This window comes from Phalangium opilio, unplaced genomic scaffold, assembly GCF_054372755.1.
Source record: "Phalangium opilio isolate 3A_F unplaced genomic scaffold, DU_Popi_V2 ptg000390l_1, whole genome shotgun sequence".
Lineage (NCBI taxonomy): Eukaryota > Metazoa > Arthropoda > Arachnida > Opiliones > Phalangiidae > Phalangium > Phalangium opilio.
In genome coordinates this window covers 1065939-1083900 of record NW_028324234.1, presented here as the reverse complement: position 1 = coordinate 1083900, position 17962 = coordinate 1065939, and the positions used below count along the sequence as shown (strand labels likewise).

At 37.4% G+C, this 17962-nt stretch overlaps 4 protein-coding genes across 10 annotated transcripts; all 4 read left to right on the top strand.

The window, feature by feature from the left end:
• The first annotated feature begins 249 nt into the window (after positions 1 to 249).
• LOC149594177 (uncharacterized) lies at positions 250 to 6703 on the top strand. 6 transcript variants are annotated; one of them, XM_089861475.1, is made up of 9 exons: positions 250 to 3013; positions 3179 to 3228; positions 3297 to 3427; positions 3499 to 5034; positions 5525 to 5664; positions 5726 to 5817; positions 6191 to 6351; positions 6410 to 6505; positions 6581 to 6703. In XM_089861475.1, exons 4-9 carry the CDS (start codon positions 4918 to 4920, stop codon positions 6701 to 6703), a joined length of 729 nt encoding a protein of 242 aa, XP_089717601.1. In that variant the 5' UTR covers positions 250 to 3013; positions 3179 to 3228; positions 3297 to 3427; positions 3499 to 4917. The 6 variants fall into 6 exon arrangements, with proteins under 6 accessions (XP_089717601.1, XP_089717603.1, XP_089717600.1 ...); XM_089861477.1 differs by having other exon boundaries at positions 250 to 3228; positions 3499 to 3702; positions 4968 to 5034; XM_089861474.1 differs by having other exon boundaries at positions 250 to 3228; positions 3499 to 3702; positions 3919 to 5034.
• Positions 6704 to 7079: 376 nt separating this feature from the next.
• Positions 7080 to 9176, top strand: LOC149594176 (uncharacterized). Its single transcript, XM_089861481.1, has 5 exons — positions 7080 to 7219; positions 7293 to 7373; positions 7518 to 7580; positions 8640 to 8727; positions 8788 to 9176. Exons 2-5 carry the CDS (start codon positions 7315 to 7317, stop codon positions 8971 to 8973), a joined length of 396 nt encoding a protein of 131 aa, XP_089717607.1. The 5' UTR covers positions 7080 to 7219; positions 7293 to 7314; the 3' UTR covers positions 8974 to 9176.
• A 182-nt stretch (positions 9177 to 9358) lies between these two features.
• Positions 9359 to 12641, top strand: LOC149594175 (uncharacterized). Its single transcript, XM_089861291.1, has 5 exons — positions 9359 to 10900; positions 10956 to 11047; positions 12172 to 12332; positions 12448 to 12547; positions 12616 to 12641. Exons 1-5 carry the CDS (start codon positions 10893 to 10895, stop codon positions 12639 to 12641), a joined length of 387 nt encoding a protein of 128 aa, XP_089717417.1. The 5' UTR covers positions 9359 to 10892.
• On the top strand, positions 12620 to 16992 carry LOC149594174 (uncharacterized). Of its 2 annotated transcripts, XM_089861479.1 has the most exons (5): positions 12620 to 12736; positions 13402 to 13477; positions 13605 to 13667; positions 14965 to 15058; positions 15711 to 16992. In XM_089861479.1, the coding sequence occupies exons 1-5, from the start codon at positions 12649 to 12651 to the stop codon at positions 15891 to 15893; spliced, it is 504 nt and encodes a 167-aa protein (XP_089717605.1). In that variant the 5' UTR covers positions 12620 to 12648; the 3' UTR covers positions 15894 to 16992. The 2 variants fall into 2 exon arrangements, with proteins under 2 accessions (XP_089717605.1, XP_089717606.1); XM_089861480.1 differs by lacking the exon at positions 15711 to 16992 and having other exon boundaries at positions 14922 to 15052.
• The last annotated feature ends 970 nt before the right edge of the window (positions 16993 to 17962 follow it).

The window sequence follows — 17962 nt, the reverse complement described above, 5'->3', positions numbered from 1 at the left end:
TCATGCTAGAATATTTTTAATGTATCACTAGTACAGCACTGAGCTAAGCTTCCACCGATCGATTTAAAGGTTTTTAGCGGGGATAGTTGGACCGATTTATTACTAATTAAAGGTTATGTGCGTCGACAAAGAAATTTGTTTTCCTTTTTTAAGTGTGACAAATTTTTTCAATGCTTTAACGTTTTCCGTTTGCGAAAGATGCTGGTCAATATTTTTCAGTTTTACAAAACTTTTTTTAGTTGCTTACGGTTAAGTGCTTTTAATATCATATAGATCGTGTTCAGATGTCTCTTTAATGTGGGTATGCAACCATTGCAATTAGTTACATTGATCCTAACATAAGCCATTCTAAATCAAATTTATAACGACATAAGCCATTCTAAATCAAATTTATAACGCGATAATAAGCTTCACACTAATCACGACACTGACGGCGGTCTGACAGCCGTTATCATCAACCGGAACTTCCGTGGGTTAACCTAACTCAAGATCCGGGTTAATGGGAAAACTATACTTGTAAAACTGAGCTATAGATGGCGGGCTTGGATGTCTTGGAAGAAAACGCTGTTTACAAAAGCATAACCTACGTCCAGTACTTATAGGGAACTGTAATATGATTCACTTATGTTATAGTATAGTACACTTGATTCGATTTAGAAATAATAATGGAACGGTTTTTCACGTAGGGAGGGTCTTCTCGTTCTTCACTTTCTGGTTATCTATGCGCCTTTGCTACTATTACGAGCCCTGCCCTTGTGTCGTCTTGTTTATATTCTAACCGAACAAAATAAAACTATTCTGTTCGGTAAACACGCCTCTGAGGTGGGTTTTGCTTCTTTTGCGCTCAGTTATGCGTATAAAAAATTATTTTTACCTCTCCGAGTGACGTATGTCACGGAGAGGTTCTAATTTCGACGTGTCTGTCTGTCCGTTGTTACACCCACGTGACCGCGTTCGCAGTTTGCAAATCGGAGCAAACGTGTAATCAATTTCCAGACAGCATTTACAGTCCCGGAAATTGTATTCCACTAAGAGGCTATTACTCCATTGCCTATCTAACAATTCTGTTCATTTGTCCACCCTACATGGACACCAGTCTGAACTTACTGGCTTCTAAACACCACCATCTTCTAGTCTTTCGCCCATTCCACATGGACACCAGACTGTACTTACTGGCTTCTAAACACCACCACCTTCTCGTCTTTGTCCATTCCACTTGGATACCAGTCTATACACCTGGCTTCTAACACCACCATCTTCTTGGCTTTTATCCATCCCACATGGACACCAGTCTGTACACCTGGCTTCTAACACCACCATCTTCTGGCCTTTGTTTTTGTCCATCCGACATGGACACCAGTCTGTACACCTGGCTTCTAACACCACCATCTTCTGGTCTTTGTTTTTGTCCATCCCACATGGACACCAGTCTGTACACCTGGCTTCTAACACCACCATCATCCTTAAGGTTAAGACATACGCGGCGATCGGCTAGGGTTACGAGAAACGTCTAGCCTTCCAATGGACGGGTCTTCCTCCAAGGTTCACGCAATTGCGATGTTCTTATCTACAGCAGCGATTCGAATCCTTTATATACTACCTATTTGTGTAAGGCGAAGCAACAGGAGGATGCTTCATTTCAAACGTCAATAATAGTTAAGTCTCTCAAGTTTGTTTAATTATTCTTTTTTAAAACGATGTAACGCACAATAAGGCGAACAACTAACGAAGAAAATATTAAATATTAATTATATTTATTTTAATATTTAAGATAATCTCTTTTCTCAATTCAAAATTAATGCGGAAAGAGTTAAAAAGCAGTCTTTGTTTTTGTCTGTGTGTGTCTGTCCGTTGTCACACTAGTGCGCCGAGTTAGCAGTTCGCTTTGTTTTGATGTGTTAAGAAATCCTACAGAACCTTAATATTCACTTTTTCCATAATATAAAGTGAATATGTGGAAATCTTTTTCGTAATTACGATGCATTTAGTACTTTTGTAGCTTTAAAGCTCTGTTTCATTTTGATATTCCAAGGATTTTTTTTAATATTATTATTTGAAATGGATGTTTATATATTACTTAAGCTATACTACATCTGTTTATAGGATAATCCTTTCTTAAGTGATTATAAGAAGAACGCTACTTTATTGGTCAAATGTACTTTAATTTGTGAATAGGCTTAGTGAAGCAAAACGTAAACGTTTGGTTTTCGTTTCTGTAATGCAGAGACATTAACGGTTCAGAGTGAGCCGAAAGTTAAATACACCTTTAAATAGTTAGGCTTAGATTTTGTAATCATAGTGGAAATCTGGGCCGCGTTAATCAGAGCTCAGCGCTGTTAGCAGTGACCTACAGAACGGGATATTGTTTTTGAATTGTGACATCACGGTGCTCAGCACTGAGCCAGCGTGGTCTTCAAAGAAAATAGTCGGGTTTTTGGATAACGTGACGTAAAACGCGTAGTTCTCAGCTAGGTGAATAAAACATTTAATTGGCGTGAAACCAGTTGATCACGCGAGAATTTTAAGAGACATGTTAGTTTCTAATTTTAATTATAAAAGTTGTTGTTATCTATCTCTATAAATATGTTATCGTACAATTTTTGCTAAGCCTTGGTACCTTGCACGCTTTATTGCGCTAGCGTCACTTTTAAAACACCGATGACCGGAGAAAAGCTTTGACGACAGAGCTCACCGGTAAACGTTTTCCAAAATCCGCTGTCTTTTTTGGTGAGCTCTGCTGAACGCAGCCCAGTCCAGTGAAAGGTCTGATCGTAATCGGATTATAGCTTCGTGTTTTCATGCTTTTTATGGTGCGCATTTACTTCCAGTGTGTGTAGCCACAAATTAGCTTTGGTGTTATGTAACGTTAACAGTCATGTTGACAAACTAAGAAAGTCGTTGAGGTGAAACGAGAGGATAGTGTTTACATGGCAACCCTGTTGTGAATATGGCTTTGAACATAGAGGGCATACAGTTGAGGAGTAGAAAATTGGGCCTTTACAAACACGTAAAGGTAATATCCCTCCAAGGTTTTATCTCTTCATTTCCCGTTTTTCCCCCATCGGATGATTTTAATGTGTACAAGTATATCCTTATTGGATGTAAAATGTCGTCTGATTTACAGTATATTTGCTATGCTTTGTATACTGCTTTAACATTTCATAAATTTTAACTTCAGTATTTGTTCATAAAAAAAAGAAACATTTCCATATCTGGGTAAATGAGTTTGTAAGTAGTCCTCTTGACTCGGAGAGGTAATATTTTGGTTTTCCCAACTTGTTATCTTCATGATTTAGGTATTATGGATGACAAATTTTTGGAGGGGCCCGTGGCCACTTCTAAATTTTTTAGAGGGTCTCGGGCCCCACGGGCCTATAGAACTCTACGCCTATGGACGTCACGTCTTACTTCTCGGCTGTGCGCCGAGGTAGGTGCGCGTGAGAGACATCTTGACTCTCCTTTCTATTTGTGCTCACTGGTGCCTTGTTTACTTTGCAGAATCGTTATCAGTCCAAATTATCTATAGAGATATTATCACATGACTATTATTTTCCAGTCGATAAAGTTTGCAACATATATAATCCGTGACTGTGATTTTGTATAACTAAAATTTCGCATTTACGCTAGATACATAAACGCTTCGTTATTTCAGCGTAAGCGTTGTTGAAGCAGTAAATTCTAATTCAATTGGTGCCACATCAGGTAAGATTCAACTATTAAAATAACAGCAGAAGTCCATTAAACTAGCCTGGGATGTAACCAAAAGCGGGGTTTGGGACTCCCCTCTCTTGTGTAGCAATACTGAAGAAGGGCGACACATTCGCCACCTCGCGATAACTTTTCTTAGACCTCCGGTTTAGGGGAAAGGTTTAGCTCTAAAACTACGTGATCAGAAGTAACAGGCCAAATCGTGTTCAGGGTCCAAGGAAGATCAAGCGAGGGAAATTTCGTCGGTATAGAAGTCTCAATTCACGAAGCGTAGCAGGTCACGTATCTAGTTTTAGTCACGCATGATCGGAGTGTAGCACATCATTTCCCTACGTCAGAGGCAGAATTGTCGTCTGCTTCAGCAACATGCGTCAGAAAATTGCGCATTAACACATTGGCGCCGACGACGGGAGATTTTTGGCGGACAGTTATAATGCAAGACCAAACTGCCCTTGCCTGATCTTCCTGGCTGGAACGTTTGCTCTCCCCTCGTTGGAAGGCTTTTGATTGTCATCATATGAATTTAACCCTTGTCACTTATTCAAGGCACGTCCGCTCGTTTGAGCTTCATTGTGTTTCTTCCGCTCCTTTTCTTAATTCACTCTGCCACAACACAGTTTCATATTAATTCCCATTCACCAAAAATTTTGAGGTTATCATGTAAAATGACATTGTAAATTATTACGAATAAAATTAAATAATTTTCCGCATTAAAAAATGTTTAATTACGAATTTTTAAATGCATACGCCTTGGCTACTTTCTGTATTTTTAAACATCTGTTTTTCTTGGCATATTATAGTCGTAATAGCTATGACGAACAATAAAGGTTCATTTTAATATTTAACTTGAATGATAAATGAAGCTAACGTGAACCAAACGATTCGAACAGATGTTTAATATACTTTAAAGTACACTAATGTCATATACGATGAACGCCATCTGTCGATGTCCCACAGAAAATATTTTTAAAATTCTAAAGCGAATTTATATTTAGTGGTTAATATTGTTCAAGAACAATCTAGTCTGAATTTAAGCCATGGAGAAAGCGATACAAATAATTTTCTGTTTACTTTGTTTCGCGGGATGCGTTTACCAATTGCACGATTTCTTGAGATTGTTTTATAAACGAGAAACAACCGTGCAAATCTCAACGACATACCCGAAAAACATCAGTTTTCCTGCAATTACAATATGCTCAAATAACAGGTATGTTCCAGATTGTGAGAAGTTTAAATGTTAAATATTTTTGTGAATTTAGGATTGTCAAACAGAGATTTTGTGAATTATCCAAGGATATGTGCTATCCTGAACAAGAAGACACAACGGTAACTAATAAATATCCTGTGATTAGTCCTCGCTTTAATTTTCATAAAACTATTATTTCGTTAATTTGATAGAACATTAAACACTTTTAATTCTAAGTCTGTGATTATATTGTCCAATCAGGGATAAATTTAATTTTAGAAGTAGGAATGGAGAACAGAGTAATGTGGGCGCGCGTCAAAGTCCCGGACCCCCTTCCACGGGACGGAGGGGTATGAAAGAAGAGGCGGGTCATAGGGACAGAAGGAATTACGTATTTTTCGCCGTCCCCGTCAGCAACGTCATCAAAACGGAGTTTAAGTGAGCCAATTAAATTAAATTAAACTTTTCATTACGTGTTGGAGGGACGGTCTCTATACTGGGCTATGAGTCGGACTGAAGTAAACACTAACCGTTCTCCATTATTACTTCTGAAATTAAATCCATCCCTGGTCCAATTTATTACTAGATAAGCGACATCTGTATGTCAATAAAAAGATTACCTTTTTTCAGGCCTTGAATATTGGACGTTACCTCGACTATGCAAACAGTTCGGTGATACTACAAAATTCTCACAATTACCAAGCTTACGGGGAAAACGTTATGTTTAAAAATTGCACGGCCGAGCCAATTACAAGCCAGTCTAACTGCCAGTAGGTCAAAAGGATCTATTAAAGATTTAAGATTAATAAATTTTTCTGCTTTTAAATTTAGTTACGTGAGTTCATTTTCTGAACGTTACACGGCTTGTCGAACTTACAACTACAGAACTAATCCCATAGAACAACATTTCAACAGAAGCAAAGGTAATAAAAAAGAGGCTGGTAATGATTTTATAAGTGAATTAAAGGCCGACTTCAATCGAAAAATGTTCTAGCGAACTGAAAACCGAGCATCGAGACTTAACAATGGAGCGACCGTGCCGATTTTCGAATCCCCACTGGGGTAAAAGTTTGAAGGGTTCTAGCTAACTGAAAGCCGTGTTATGTGGTTCTAGCGAACTGAAGATACACAACAGAGAATTTCTTTCAGGGGAAAGAGAAAATTCGAGACGAAATAAATTTAAAAGGATTTCATTTGATCATCTTCAGTTTGCTAGAACTACATTGCTCGGCTTTCAGTTAGCTAGAACCCTTTTCTCTGGAAGTCGGCCTTTAAGGTTTTCTTTTTGCGTTTCAGGTTTGACCATCGACTTGGGCTTTAATTCCGAAACTTTTACGGAACTCTTCGAAAACAACGCCGCGAAATACGCAATTCACAACAATTTACATATTCCAGACATCGTCGAAGATTATGTAGAAATTTTTCCAGACGAAGCTCATCTCGTTCGTTTACAAAAAGTACGTTGCTTCGATTATTTTATGATTGCTATTTACGCTAATTAATTTGAACCTATAGGTTACAACGATTTTGTTGCCATATCCTTTTCACACCAAATGTCACGACTACGCCTTGGAATGGAAAAAGAACAATTCACTACCAGTTAGCCGAGACGTAAGACAACAGTTATGAAGTTTATCTAAATTCTAAAATAATAAAAACTTATTTATATTTTTTTCTTCTTTTCAGAATTGCGTTCAGAAATGTATTCACGACAACGCTTTCCAACGTTGCAATAATTGTTTGCATTACATGCTTGTAATTCCCGAATGGAAATTCGACCAGAAATGTACAAATCCAAAAGGACAGTAAGTTTAAAAAGTAAAATCATGGCTAGATTTAATTTTATAAGTAGGAATGGAGAAGGTTAGTATTTACTTCAGTCCGACTCATAGCCCAGTATAGACCCCCTCCCTCCAACACGTAACGAAAAGTTTAAATTATCTTATTGGCTCACTTAAACTACGTTTTGATGACGTTGCCGACGGGGACGGAGAAAAATACGTAGTTCCTTTTTACCTCTGTCGCTGTGACCCGTCTCTTCTTTCATACCACTCCGTCCCGTGGAAGAGGGTCCAGGACTTTGACGCGCGTCCACATTACTCTGTTCTCCATTCCTACTTTTAAAATTAAATCTATGCCTGGTAAAACTAATGCTGTGTTATTTTTCTATTATTTTTTTTTGCGCACTTAACGGCTGCAAAATTATCGCGTCAGTCATTTTACTTCTCGCTGGTTTAAAAATGTGACACCATTTAGTTTTCGTTTCAATTAACTGACATAAGATAAATTACGATCACTTAAAACAATTAAGAAACGCAATTTTTGGTAAAATTAATGTTTTATAATTGCACGAATTATGTCTCATAAGAACTGATTTGAATACCGACAACATTTACAGTTTCTGCGAAAGAGTTACATCGATGGAAGCTCTGTGTGATGAAGTACAAGCGTGTCAGGATTCGTGTCCCAGGGAATGCAAGTAAGATTAAAATAAGAACTGGTTTTGATACGCATGGTTAGGGCTTAGGGATACGTAAAATTAAAGAAAGTGGTTTGAACAATTTCGGTTGCTTTCACAAATGTGTAAGATAAATTATATAAAATAATTTGTTAAATATTTAAGAGAGGATACATACACAACAAGAATTTCTACAAGACGAATGTGGAGTCAAGATTTCGTGACTTCGTAAGTATTTTTTTACAGTGTAGCTTACCAATTTGAAGCCAATAGAAACTGAAATATAAGGGGGCTACGGAAATTTGAAGTGCCTAATTTTTTTTACCCACATCGTAGTATACGATGAGGCTCTTAGTTTGATATGCCCTGTTGTAGTAGTAGTGCCACAGTCCTGCCTTTGGCAGTATCGTTCGTCATTTTTGAACGTCGAGAGAAAATATTTTTCTTTTTAGTTAACGTTACAGTTCACAGGTGGAGTTTTAAACTTGATACAGGGAAGAGATTATAATTTTTAAATTTTCTTCCTCCACGGAGAATCTAACCGCGGACCTATCGCTCGCCAGCCCAGTACTAAGCAGCCTCGCGTAAAACCGCTTGCTAAGAAACGCTCGCGAATAGAGGACTAGTCTCGGACAGGCTAGGAAATAAGACAGGTTTACAGGTCAAAAACCAGTTTATTAATAGCTTGGACCACTTTTTTTATTCAAAACGTGAGGGTCACTGGTCCCAATGACTTGTTTATTAATTCCTACTTTTATTAAAAATTGATATGGGGACCTCTTTAATTATTTTCATTTTAACATAAATTTCGACTCCATGAGTCCAGTTGTGTATACAACCCTAAGCCGAGAGAGATATTTTTAGAAGAGAGAACGACCACAAGTCCTGGGACCAGTAGAAAAATAAATAGGGGAAGGGTCACAGGTCCCGGGACCAGTTTCATATTTAAGACATCAGGGGTCACTGGTCCGGAGGACTAGTTCAGAAATAAACCTTATTTCCAAGCCTGGTCTCGGAGAGTTTGTCAGAGACAGGGGCCCCTTCGTCTCTCTCTCTATCTCTTCAACTAGGAGTCATGATCTTATTTGAGGCCAGGAGATATAACTTCGCGGTAGGAGAGGCAAAAAGTATATATTATAAATTTTAACCGACCGGGAAGAAGTTTTTCCAATTGATCTCGTTGTTCTAATTTGCGTACTATACGATCATACGATGTGGCTAATATTTTTGTCTTGACAAACTTGTTACTACGTTACTTACGATATACCTAACACTCAACTGTCACAGATCGAATACGACCGAAAAAGAAAGCAAAATAATTCTGTCCTACACCCAAAACGAACACACCATCTACGAATATAAACCCAAAATTGACGTGAGTTTTCCGTTTTTCTATTTTACGAGAATTCAAAGTGAAATGTCGATATTTTACTAGGATATAGAGTTGTTCAGTTACGTCGGTGGATTCACGGGAGTTTGGCTTGGAGCCTCGTTATTTTCAAGTTTGATTTGGTTCAAAAAAATCGTTCTTTTGGCTTACGATCGCTACGGAAAACCCAAAAGAAAAATTAACAAATTGCTCCTTTCTACTGGCGATAAAAAGGATCTCGTAGAGATTTGATAAATTAAAAGTTTAAAGTGTTTGTCATGCTTTAACAACATAAATATCAAATTATCTCTTGATTTAAACTATCTTTTCACTAATAACGGATTTTGATGTTTCCTGTAGTGTATTTTGATGTAATCAAAGTTGCAATTTAGTCTAAACCAATCACAGTTAGCTTTGACTACGCTTTTTCTCGAATAAAGAAATTTGATGTAAAATTTCTGTTCTCTCTCAGGAAAAAATATTGCTGATGAAATGAACTCGATGCCTATTATCAGGGATAGATTTAATTTTAGAAGTAGGAATGGAGAACAGAGTAATGTGGGCGAGCGTCAAAGTCCCGGACCCCTTCCACGGGACGGAGGGGGGGGGGTATGGAAGAAGAGGCGCGTCATAGCGGCAGAGGTAAAAAGGAATTACGTATTTTTCGCCGTCCCTATCGGCAACGTCATCAAAACGTAGTTTAAATGAGCCAATAAGATAATTTAAACTTTACGTTACGTGTTGGATGGAGGAAATTTATACGGGGCTATGAGTCGGACTAAAGTAAATACTAACCGTTCTCCATTCCTACTCCTAAAATTAAATCTATCCCTGCTATTGAACTACTATTGATTGTCATTTACCCTGGCCAAAGATAGGCAAATTTTATTAGTGTCATAATATGGACTCTATAAATTTATCTACCACTGATGGTCATAAAGAAATAATATTTCAGAGCTACATATATTTCAAGTCAAATACTTCCATTAATAACGTCATCGAGCAAACATACATAAATATTTAAATACTATATTTTAAAGAACGCGACGTATACTTTTGATCCATTGATTTTCTGCCTAACGAGTGTTTTAACAAATGTCGCGATTCCCAGGTAAGTAAGAAGTCATCATCGTTAAGAACGTTACAGTGATGACATTTAGGCGCAGTACGGTCTGTAACGTAACCATCTCACAAAAATTAGGATATTTACGTTCGTAATGCGATAGTCAGTTTTAAATATGAACTTGGTCGTCAAAATCCTTTTGGCGCTTTCATGCCTTTTCGGATGTCTTTACCAACTGCGACAGTTTTTTATCCTGTACAATAAGTTCGAAACTAACGTTCAATTATCGACTGAATATCCCGTGAATATCAGCTTTCCCGCTATTACAATCTGCGCTAATAATAGGTAACTAACTTAGTTTAGAATATCTCTCATTTGTGTGAAGATTACCTACAGTTAACTTTACTTTTAAAGGTAATCAAGGTTGTCTTTTGTCGTAAACCCGACAACGAATACTATTGTTCACCGAGTGGCAAAGGGAGCTTGGTAATTCATGTTTATAGGATGGGCCTTTCCAAAATTAAAACGGAAAATGGTCCGATGGCTATTTTGTGATTCATTCAATTCTTCCGCCAGCTCTAGAGCAGTTACCCCAATTTAATGGCCGTTTTAATTTTTAAAATAAGACCTAACCATGAATTTATTACGTTAATGAATAAATTCATGACCTGGCCTGATGAAGAAAATTAGCTTTTATTCCTTTAACATTACGGAATGAACCCCAACTAAAAACCTCACGCGCTCCACAGCTTAATATGCGAATGGTGGGAGCATTTCAACAAGATGCCCCCGGCCATATAAACGTTTTTGGAAAGGTCTTGAATGTTAACAGAACAGTAAGTTCACGCGTTCTTTTAATAATTTAAAATATGGTTAACACCTATATAAGTACTTGCAAGTAGGGCGCTTCATTTGCGTACATGTTTTGCAAGATAATATCTTAACCCCTCTAATTTATAATTTTTCAACGGAATTTTAATCTCAGGATAGGCAAATCCTTCGGTACCTAGAAATATCCACTTATCAGACGATAGAAAAATCTTCGCACAGCTCGCGATCTTACAGTTTCCATAACCTTTGTACTGAACGACCTTATAGAGGAAACGTTATGTGCGAGTGAGTATTTTGAAAAATTAAATAAAATAAAACTTAAGTTCAGTTTCATTTACAGATATAAGAACTCTTTCAATGGACCATACACTGCTTGCAAAACCTACAATTACAGAAATAACCCTCTCGAAGACCGTGTTAACAAAAGCAGATGTTAGTAAATTTAACAAGGCGACCCAAGGGCTCGTAATAGTAGCCACATCGTACGAGTGAATAGCCCCTCTATACCCTACCCTAATGAGTGGATAACCCCTCTATACTTTACCCTAATGAGTGAATAGCGATATCTTTTACAATGCTTAAATAAATTACCGTGCATAAAATCAGAGTGAATAGCCCCTCGATGCCCTACCCTAAACGTTGATAGAATTATTACCCGTATTAATTTACTTATGCCGTAATTGTAATATTCCGGCGAATCGAAGAACGGGTAGTTTTAGTGATTATCCCCTCGATGAGTTTACAACATAAACTTATGCCGATGCACACTTATCGCTTCTTATAAATTTCTAACATGAACTTATGGTCAGAAGAGTTTGAAAGAGAAAGAATTCGGTAAAACACCCAATAATTGTAATATCCCGGTGCCTTAAGACCATTCTAAAAAGAACGTCAGTAAATAATTGCTTTTGCTTTCAAAATTTCCCTTGATTTCTTTGAATGTTGAAAGAGGGGAGCGTGAAACTCTTATTGTCGACGGGTAAGAGGAATTTTTAAGGGAGGGTATATGGCTTAACCTAACTATCATAATTTCCTTCCTTTTAAAATACACGAACGAAAAATATCACCTCACCACAATTCTCTCCCATTCACTCTCCCTTCAATGACGATCGAAAAATTTTATACTGTCTAAGGCAGTTCTCTTTCACGACACCACCACCACCAACAGGCCAGGTCAAACTAAGACCCTCATCGTAGATGTTCATCATACGATGTGGCTAAAAATTGGGGACGCATCCATGGTGTGTTGGATAAGGTTTACTTAGGGTTAGGTTTGAATCGGTTCAGGGGGGTGGTCAGGTAAATCAACCGATGTCGATATCGGAACCGATATCGAAGTTTAACTCTTACCGATTACCGATTTTAACTCATTATTTAAACACAACAAGGTAACCAATTATTAATTTGAGTTCGAAGCGAGGAATCGGTTAAAGCTCGAACATATTTATTTTTAAATGGCGATTTCGGCAACCGATACCGATCTCAGATCGGTTAGTGCCCATCACTAATTTCAACTTTCAGTTCAATTTCATTATATTTTATCATATTTGGAACAGTGTTGCAAGTAGCTGTGCGTTTATTTAACGAAACTTTCCTGGAACCTAACAAAAACAACGCCCTTAAATATAGGGTTCACAGTACTTTACACATACCATTTGTAAGTGAGGATTTTGAAGAATTATTTCCAGAAACAACTCACCATGTTCATCTTACAAAGGTACTTAACTATAAAATCCACGAGCGTGAATTGATAGGTTACAACTCAGCCTCCCTAGTCGCCACACTTTTTCGTTAACAATCTGGTAACGAGCATTTAAAAACATTTTCCTTAGGTGACCACGATTCTTTTACCAAAGCCTTATCACACAAATTGTACAGACTACTCGATAATGTGGAAAAATAACAAATCTTTACCAAGTTGTAGAGAGGCGAGTTATTATTTGAAAAAGAAAAAAAAATGTTGGGAAGTTACTTTTATATCTAATTTTTTTTTCTTCTAGAATTGCGTACAACAATGTCTTCATGATTATTATATGGAAAAATGTGGTTGCCTGATTTACATGTTGGTTATTCCTAAAACAGAAAGTCATCTGAAGTGTTCTTCAAAGATGGGCGTAGGAGGTAAGAAACTTAACATGGAATTTAACTAAATCAGGGATAGATTTAATTTTGGAAGTAGGAATGGAGAACGGTTAGTATTTACTTCAGTCCGACTCATAGCCCGCCCAGTATAGAGCTCCTCCCTCCAACACGTAACGAAAAGTTTAAATTATCTTATTGGCTCACTTAAACTACGTTTTGATGACGTTGCTGACGGGGACGACGAAAAATACGTAAATCATTCCTTTTTACCTCTGTCGCTATGACCCGCCTCTTCTTTCATACCCCTTCATCCCGTGGAAGGGGGTCAAGGGACTTTGTCGCGCCCACATTACTCTGTTCTCCATTCTTACTTCTAAAATTAAATCTATCCCTGGCTAAATACAGTGATTAAGTTGATTCTCACATATTTGAAAATAGTTAGGCCTGTGCTTGAAACCATGGCCAGTCTGGGAAATAAGAATATTACTTAAAATAGTCCTTGGGACCAGTGACCCCTAGTGGCCAAAATAATAAACTGGTCCTTAGAACTCGTCCTTCCATAGTTCTCCCCATAGATTTACAATTCGAGACCAGTAATCCCCACTTCTTAAATTAAAAACTGGTCCAACCAGTGAATAATCTGGGCTTGGACCAGAGGAAGTATCCTATTTCCCAGGCTGACGACCATGACTATTTGCTTTTAGAATGTTCGGCAGAAAAACCGGTTCCTTCTAGAAACATTTACGCTCAATGTCAAGACATCTGCCCACGTGACTGCAAGTAAAGTATCTCAGTTATTTTTACCAGAAATTTAATATCTCAACAGATAGTAAACTGATCAAGTTTAAAGGTTATAATTCCCCCTGATATACTTATTAATTTACTTATACATGCCTTATTTAATTAGGGAAGAAACGTTTACAAAACATATTTTGAAAAAGAGATTTTGGAGAAATCCACATCGCAAAACGTAAGCATCGCGAAGGTTATTAAAGGAAAAGGGTATCAAAATAACATTATACCTTAAAAGGCAAGCCTTTTTCTAAATAAATAAGAAAAATTATTAAAAAATAAATCTCTTAATGTAAAATAATTAGAATTAAATCAGTCTTAAAAACGTGGACTACTGCTAAATCGAACCACTTATCCCTACGCGATTGGTGGAATCCTCACAGGCTGAGAGAGGTAAGGGTGAGGTAGGTTTCTGGCTAGCAGACGTCAATAAACTAATGGCGGCACAGAAGTCCTCGGTTTTAAGAATAATTAAATGCTAATTATTTCTGAGTAAGAGATCATTCATTTAATTTTAAATATTTTTCTTTTTATATTTAGAAAAGGGCCGTTCTTTTAAGGTATAATGTTATGTTACCTAAACCAGCGCTTCTCCAACTTTTTAACCTTGCGGACCGGTTTTTTTTTGCAACTATGTATGACGGACCATACCAGCCGCATGTCCGCGGACCGGTGCCGGTCCACGGACCACAGTTTGAGAAGCGCTGACCTAAACTTTCCTTTAAATACTATATATATATATATATATAACACTGAATATTAGCAGAAGGGAATAAGAGAGAAGGGACACACTTTATATCTCCATAATGCTTTACACTCGTAACAACAGTCTTACTAACCTCAAATCAACTACCCTTCACTGATTGGCTATCTAACTTCTGTCTTAGCTGTGACGTAACATAAGAAGGTGACGTCTCGGTTGACGAATAAAAAGTAGTTTTGTTTACAACTTTACATTGAAGGAGATAAAAATGGCCGAATTTCATGTTGATAAACGAAATCAAGCTGTGCAATTAATTTAGATGCACGGGAATTGAGAACATACCAAAATCAGATAATTTGAAGGTAATAAATAGATGAAAACTAATTATTCTGAATTAATATTAAAAAATAAAAATTATTTTCAATAAAATACATACTTCAAGTTATAATTACACAAGAACGAAACATCGATAGCCCTAAGCCTTTGGAGAATGAAAATCTAGCAGACAAATAGGCCGCCTGATACCGCGTGGAACTTAAAGAACTATATTTGCAGTAAATTGGTTAAAAGCTGTGTACTTGCGCAAAGTTTTCGCGGTTTTCTTGAGGTTGGTCGGACTCTCGTTACCAAAGCAGGCTCTAATGTCTCCCTTCTCTCTTATTCCCCTCTGATATTAGTCGTGATTAAATAATGCCCCAAGAATAACTAATATTCGTTGTTTTCTCTTAGATATTATATTACAACATCTGACGTAATATTTTGATTTATATAGAGGCTTCTATGACGACATGGTCTCAAGAAGTTTGGTTGTTTTGACATATCCTAGGAACATACATACAATTTACGAATATATACCTAAAATTGACGTGAGTTCAAATTGGCATTTTCCAGTGAGCACGTATAGAAGGAGACTCGGAGAGACCAAATTCTCCGTCAGCAACCTGCCCCCCCCTTTTCAAAACTGGCACCGATCAGTGGCTCGGTATCAGCACATGCGCAATTGGCGTAACAGAGAAGTTTGTTTACGTCAGTGCGGATCACGTGACGTCTGGCTCTCTCGGTGCGAGAGAGATATCGGATGCTCCGTTCATGGACAAAGCAATACTGTTGCTTAGTTCATGCTCCGTTATAGTTAGCTTCCCTCTTCGATCTCATTCTTAAGCGTGCTCACTGCATATTCTTACCACATTGGCGTTAACAAATACGCTAGATCGTACTAGTGAAAACGTGACTTTACCTAAATCGAAGTCAATAAACGGGGATAAAATAGTGCTTGTTGTTTGACCTATTTCATTTCTTAAGACGGAACATTAATGGCGACGTGGACAAAAAAGACTTAAATTAAGATATACTTTCAAACAATACGGACCAAATTTGGCGCAGAACTGGTAGCTTTGAACCCTATCGAATATGCTTGCGTCCACGTATCTTCCGGAAGTTCCGTCTTAACCCTATACTGCGGACCCACTTTTGAAAAAGGATTTATTTATCAATCATTGCATTTTTTTTATTTTTCAGAGCATTCAATTGTTTTCCTGCATTGGTGGTTACGTGGGCGCATGGTTAGGAGTCTCGTTTTTGTCAGTTTATGAATTTTTAAAGACTGTCCTGCATTTTTACTATCACCGGTACAAGAGACTTAAATCAAAACCTAAGGGAAGCCCGTTGTTTGTGTTACGAAGGCAGAAACAAGACTTTTAAAAGGAATCAATAGGAATATATACAGCTAAAAGGATTCATTGTGAAACCACCATTTTCTCAACTTATCTAGGCAGATAGACTAATCGTGATGCATTATGAATTCTATCTTTGCCAATAATCTCTCTAGCTGCACGTTGAACCTTTCGCGCAATGCGCACGCATCTAGGATCTCGCATTAACTAACAACCAATGAAACCACAGTTATAGGGGAGCCATGTTTTCGTGACACTCCTGTGACGTGAATTTTTTAACCAGTAGCAAACCTTGTTATCTGTTCGTGGCTTTCGGTTTGTCGTAGCAGGAGACAAAGCCCACTAGAATATTGCGCTCACGTACGCAAGTTGTTCGTGCTAAATGTAGGCCGAAGCAGCTCTTGAGTTGGCTATGCTACCACTAAATAGGCTCAGAGTAAGTGGCGACCTAGGGTAAGCCAGTTAGTTATTCATGTTAGTGAATAAATTTACGATACAACGAGTATAAACTTTTGAAACTCCACGCGCTTGAACAAAAAAAAACTTTGTGTTTAATATCACGAGTTTTGTGAATATATTAAATTATTAACTGTTTTACTTTAGACTTTTTGTAAACTTTTACACTTTTTAGTGAACTTTAGCAATTATGATGTCACGTGAAATGTGAACGCGTTAACGGGTTGATTGTGTGGGGGAAAAAACCACGGTTTTCTGAAATCAATATAATTGTTGTTGCTTGCGTAGCACCTTGAAATACTCGCAAAGGGCGTGTAGTTCTTGATCATTATATAACAATGCAAATAGTTTTAAGAAAGCTTACTTTAATGCTCTCGAAATGTTGTTGTGTGTAAACACCATACGAACCGAATTCGTTCGTTAAAGAAAACTATTAAAAGGAAATTCGAATTTCTTCTTTCGCAATGATTTTATTCAGTATAGTTTGAAGTAAATTTCCTTATCGAAACTTTGGTCATCTTTAGCTGGACTCAGTGTTATGGATAAGCCAATAATAATTAACAATTTTCAATTGAAGCAGTAAGTGTATCTGGCGTATATTTGTAAAATCAGTTCATTTTTTAGATCAAGTTAAAAATACTAGAATGTTCACTTAATGTAACAGAAACTTAAACCAGGATAGAGTATTACTTTAAACACTCATGTCAGACGTACCTTACACGAATAACTTTTAATCAGAACATTTTTGTTTCATTTCAGAATTGAAAGTCTAAATAAAACTGAAGTCCTATTATTGTTGAATACCGTAAGTCAGGGGGTGGCCAACCTTTTTGGCTAAAGGGTCAAATTCGACAATTCAAACTTTGTCGCCGGCTGCGAGTTTCAAATTTAAAATCAATAGCACAGAAATAAGGAGCAAAACCACTCTTATATATATAAAGCTGATTACACAAAGCGCGGGAAATTAGCTTATCAAGTTATTGAGACCAGCGATAGATTTAATTTTAGAAGTAGGAATGGAGAACAGTTAGTATTTACTTCAGTCCCACTCATAGCCCAGTATAGAGTCCCTCCCTTCAACACGTACAGAAAATTTTAAATTATCTTATTAGACCAAGAGCCAGTGGCCTGGATCTTACCTCATAAAGTACAAAAGATCTGACCATTGGAATGAGTCCAATTTGGATGCTCATTAATAGATTTGGCCGTCTTATGCGTCACAGCTGGTGCATTTGAAGGGGGCGGGGTCATGTTTGACCCTAATGAGGTATGATTTCTTACCTCATGAGGTACATGAATAAAAAAGGTGGCAAATGATAGAACTGGAAATGGCGATTCCAAATATATGAAATCTGACGTCATAAAAGGGGGCCATCAATAAATCAGACGGGGGTTAAAATGGTCGAATGAGGTATGAATTCTTACCTCATGAGGTACATGTATGAATCCGGTGTTGTTTGATAGATCTCGTCGTGCTAAATAACAGAATATAAAATCTGACTGGAAAATACTCGGCTTAGGTTTAATCTGACGGCCTGATTCTTGCGTCGGACTATGACAACTTCGTGCCTCATAAAGCAAGATTTCCACTCGACCGAAAAAAACCGGCGCAAATCACGCAGCATACGGTAGAAAGTTTAC

Excerpts from the sequence above, each read along its gene's own strand:
- LOC149594177 (XM_089861475.1), top strand. The coding sequence starts at position 4,918 with ATGTTCCAGATTGTGAGAAGTTTAAATGTTAAATATTTTTGTGAATTT. Across the intron at positions 5,035-5,524 it reads CTGAACAAGAAGACACAACG|GCCTTGAATATTGGACGTTA; the intron begins GTAACTAATAAA and ends ACCTTTTTTCAG. Across the intron at positions 6,506-6,580 it reads CACTACCAGTTAGCCGAGAC|AATTGCGTTCAGAAATGTAT; the intron begins GTAAGACAACAG and ends TCTTCTTTTCAG.
- LOC149594176 (XM_089861481.1), top strand. The coding sequence starts at position 7,315 with ATGGAAGCTCTGTGTGATGAAGTACAAGCGTGTCAGGATTCGTGTCCC. Across the intron at positions 7,374-7,517 it reads TCGTGTCCCAGGGAATGCAA|AGAGGATACATACACAACAA; the intron begins GTAAGATTAAAA and ends TAAATATTTAAG. Across the intron at positions 8,728-8,787 it reads AATATAAACCCAAAATTGAC|GATATAGAGTTGTTCAGTTA; the intron begins GTGAGTTTTCCG and ends ATATTTTACTAG.
- LOC149594175 (XM_089861291.1), top strand. Across the intron at positions 11,048-12,171 it reads CCGTGTTAACAAAAGCAGAT|TGTTGCAAGTAGCTGTGCGT; the intron begins GTTAGTAAATTT and ends TATTTGGAACAG. Across the intron at positions 12,333-12,447 it reads ACCATGTTCATCTTACAAAG|GTGACCACGATTCTTTTACC; the intron begins GTACTTAACTAT and ends CATTTTCCTTAG.
- LOC149594174 (XM_089861479.1), top strand. The coding sequence starts at position 12,649 with ATGGAAAAATGTGGTTGCCTGATTTACATGTTGGTTATTCCTAAAACA. Across the intron at positions 13,478-13,604 it reads ATCTGCCCACGTGACTGCAA|GGAAGAAACGTTTACAAAAC; the intron begins GTAAAGTATCTC and ends TTATTTAATTAG. Across the intron at positions 13,668-14,964 it reads AGAAATCCACATCGCAAAAC|AGGCTTCTATGACGACATGG; the intron begins GTAAGCATCGCG and ends TGATTTATATAG.